Source organism: Acanthisitta chloris, unplaced genomic scaffold, assembly GCF_000695815.1.
Source record: "Acanthisitta chloris isolate BGI_N310 unplaced genomic scaffold, ASM69581v1 scaffold20025, whole genome shotgun sequence".
NCBI lineage: Eukaryota > Metazoa > Chordata > Aves > Passeriformes > Acanthisittidae > Acanthisitta > Acanthisitta chloris.
The window spans coordinates 11,398-14,762 of NW_008672386.1; the positions used below are offsets into that span (position 1 = coordinate 11,398).

General features: G+C 43.5%; 1 protein-coding gene across 1 annotated transcript in view; it reads right to left on the reverse strand.

Annotated features, from left to right (window-relative positions):
* Positions 1-495: 495 nt before the first annotated feature.
* Positions 496-3,365, reverse strand: part of LOC103802061 (kinesin-like protein KIF24) — a gene marked incomplete at its 5' end in the record, with an annotated part of 12,171 nt that continues 9,301 nt past the window's right edge. Inside the window, 3 exon segments of the mRNA XM_009074503.1 lie at positions 496-636; positions 2,314-2,407; positions 3,342-3,362. Coding sequence (XP_009072751.1) covers positions 496-636; positions 2,314-2,407; positions 3,342-3,362 — 256 coding nt within the window.

The window sequence follows — 3,365 nt, forward strand, 5'->3', positions numbered from 1 at the left end:
TCTTCTTCTGGAATTGGCAGCATTTCTTGGCCTGCCTTGACTTCCATTTATATATGTTCTAGTTATGTAACAACCTGTGGCTCCTCTCTCTTTCCTGCCTCCGTTTGCACTTTAGGTGGCTTTTGAGCACTTCTGTCCAGACCTGTGTCTGGCTTCAAAATTGTCCCCTCCCATTTTCTTGGCAATCACAGAAGAATTGCCTTTAACATGTGAGAAGCTGCTATGATAAGACTCTGCTATTTTGTTCGATAGTTAAAGGCTGCTGAATTGTTATTCTTAAGATTGTGGCTTACTGGTATTCATGAAATACAAAGGTTGTGGTGTCAATTAGTCTCTCATTTAATCAGGATTCTCTCTGTCCTTATCCACAATACACACCATTCACAAACCTCAAACCACACACTATCCCCTGCCACCCACTCTTTGCAGCACCAAGTGTAGCAAAGTGTAGCTGGTGTTTGCATAGCTGGCCTTGTGCACCTGGACACAGAAGGTCTAAACTGATGGAGGTGTTTGCAGTTACATGTCAATGCCAGGAGAGGCTAAGCAGAGCTGCAGCTGTGCTCGCATGGTTTGGATACACTCTGACTTCAGCATCAAGATTTCATCCAGCTTGGTTGCGAAATTCTGAAAATCCTGGTGGGGAAGGCAAAACAAAAGTTTAGGGAACAGTAGGAGCAGGTTGGACTGTAGCAGTATATAAATGCATGTTTTCCATTCTGTAGTCCAATAGATTAAATCAACATTTCCCTGTAGAAGTCCCAGTCCTCACAGACAAAGGTCAATGTCTCTAAATATCACAGTTCACTGACTCTTGTGGTTTTATCTGTTGGTGAAATTGCAGCTAATACAATGCTTTCAAAACAAAACCAAAAATGTATAAAGTACCTGTTGTTACTGCTCTACACTGGTTAGCTTTTCAGAGGTTTGGTACGGGGACTGGTCATCCAGTTTTACGCTGCACTGAACACTGTTCTGACATGTGTTGGATCTAGCGACCGTGAAAATAAATGGGGAGCTGGGCCACTCATTGATCAGACGTAACGTCCTAATTTTGAGAGATTGATTCATTTCGCATCAGGTCACTGGGCCAGGCCAGTCCAACTCCTGTGTGGCTGCAGGTCTGACGTGAGCAATACCAGCACTGTGTACAGCCAAGGGGAACTCTGCTGCCACGTGAATAAAAAGTGATATGAAACTGTGGTTAAAACTGAAATGAATGCAGTTGTTTGTAAGTAGGGCTTATATTAATGAGAGAGCACTCAGACTTGCTGTACTCTCCAGCTGAGAGCAGTTTGGTGCCTCTGTTCATGGGTCAGTGTCTCAGAAGCTGGGAGGCATCAGCATCCCCAGGGCTGGGGATCTCAGCTGCTGCGTGTGGAAATTAATCACTCTAAAGCTTATTGGCAGCACTCCAGCTATCTCCTTCACCGTATCTCTGTCTTGCAGGGACGTCAGGACAGTAATGAAGACCAGCCCAGCTGCTATGGCATATTTTTCCAAGCACTTTAGAAACTGCTTCGTGTATGTATGTGGCTGGTCCTGGCAGGAGTATCTCCTGCAGTCAGAGTTTCATGGCTGAAGAAGTTGCAGCCATCTGAGAATAGAATGAGAGAATATGATGAAAGGAAGCCCAAGCTAATTCCATTGCCCCAAAAAGGTCATGCTGTGAAATGACACTACAGGACATGCTATTCACACACTGCTGGGAGGCCTGGCAAGCTTGTCACAATTCTGCTAACCAGAAAATACTTGCTTGCTGCAAGGGGCAAATAAATGGTGGGGGGAGGGCTGGTGTCCAGTGACCAACAGACTTAGAAAGAACAATCTCAAAAGATGTTAAAAACTAAAAAAAATAAAGATTGCTTTCTATCACTGCATTCTCTGTCACAAAACTAACAGTTTATGGCTCTTGTGCTGCTTTGTGAACTTCTGTATGTCATCTGTAACACAGCAAATGCAGCTGGAAATCACAGCGAATAAGCCACACGGTGGCTCTGCTCCAAAATCCCTGAGGCAAGAGTCCCTGCACTCCAGATCTGAACTGTGATAGGGATTGAAATAGTTTGATAATGTAATGCAGCAATGGAGCTTGTATTTACTGATATGAACTGTATTTGCTGATATGAACAGAGTGGAGACTGGCAAAGGCACAACAGGCACTGAAAATGAGAGGCCTCCCCTAGGGCTCAGGCAGGCACTGGAGAACAAGAGGGAGACCTGACAAGGAACATTAGCAATTCAAGTTTTTAATCTCTAAGATCAATTTATGCAGGTTCAATGGGCACCAAAATCATCACCTGAAACACTTACCATTGCCGACATCTGATTTATCAAGCACTCCTCCTTGAAGCACAGGCATGCCAAGTCATCCAGCTGCTGCTGATGGGCACGAATTACAGCCTGTCTGATGAACAAAAAATGCACCACTGGTTACACATCCTGCTGCACTACTTACAAATAGTAGTCAATAAAGCTTCAAGGAGGAATAGCTCAGAAGAAGTCTTGCTGCCTTGTGCCCCTGGCAGTCAGGAAGCAGCAACCAGTGCTCCTCAAAGTGCAGTGGACTGCAGTGGTTTGGGGTTAAGGATGACCAAGATAGCTGAGGATTACTCGTGGAGGAGTGACCACAGTCCCTCCTGCTAACAGGCTGCACAGGACACATACTGCCTTTGCCACAGAGAAATCAAAGAGCAAACCAATTGTCTAATTAATTGGTGAAATGGCTTACAACCATGAGGCTGTAAGTAATACCAGTGAAAAACAGGCAGAGCAGGAAGGCATTGCTGCTGTTGATTCCTCTGAACAGTGCCACTGATCAGCAATGTATTTTCAGCCATGTGAATGCAGTACAGTCCATGGGAGCTGACTGTGGCAGCTCAGAGTACTTGGAAGCTTTACACCTACATCTTCAGTGACTGCCCAGCTGCTCTAGCTGCTTTTCTTTCCATAGGGAAGGAACAGCTATAACCTCATTCTTGATGGAAGGTTTTGATATATTTTAGGTCCTTTACAGCTTATAGGAGGCCAATTACTTACTGAGAACTGCAGTTTGTATTATATTCATTCCTCTAGCACAGGATAATCCTAGAAGCTCTAATAGAATACTTGGCTTCTTGTGAGATTTTAAAATATGACTCAATAAGAAGCAGTCATATATTTATAAGATAATGTTATTAATTTATAAATTGTGATTAATCTTATTAAATCATTATTTTATAGAGCGATTACCTACTGATTTTTAAAGGTCATATGAGTATGACATACAAATAAAGGCAACTGTGTCACATGTCTAGAATTTCTAAGCTTCATTACAAACTTCAGGGACAAGCAAAACTTACTGTGCCTTTTCCCAGGCTTCCCTC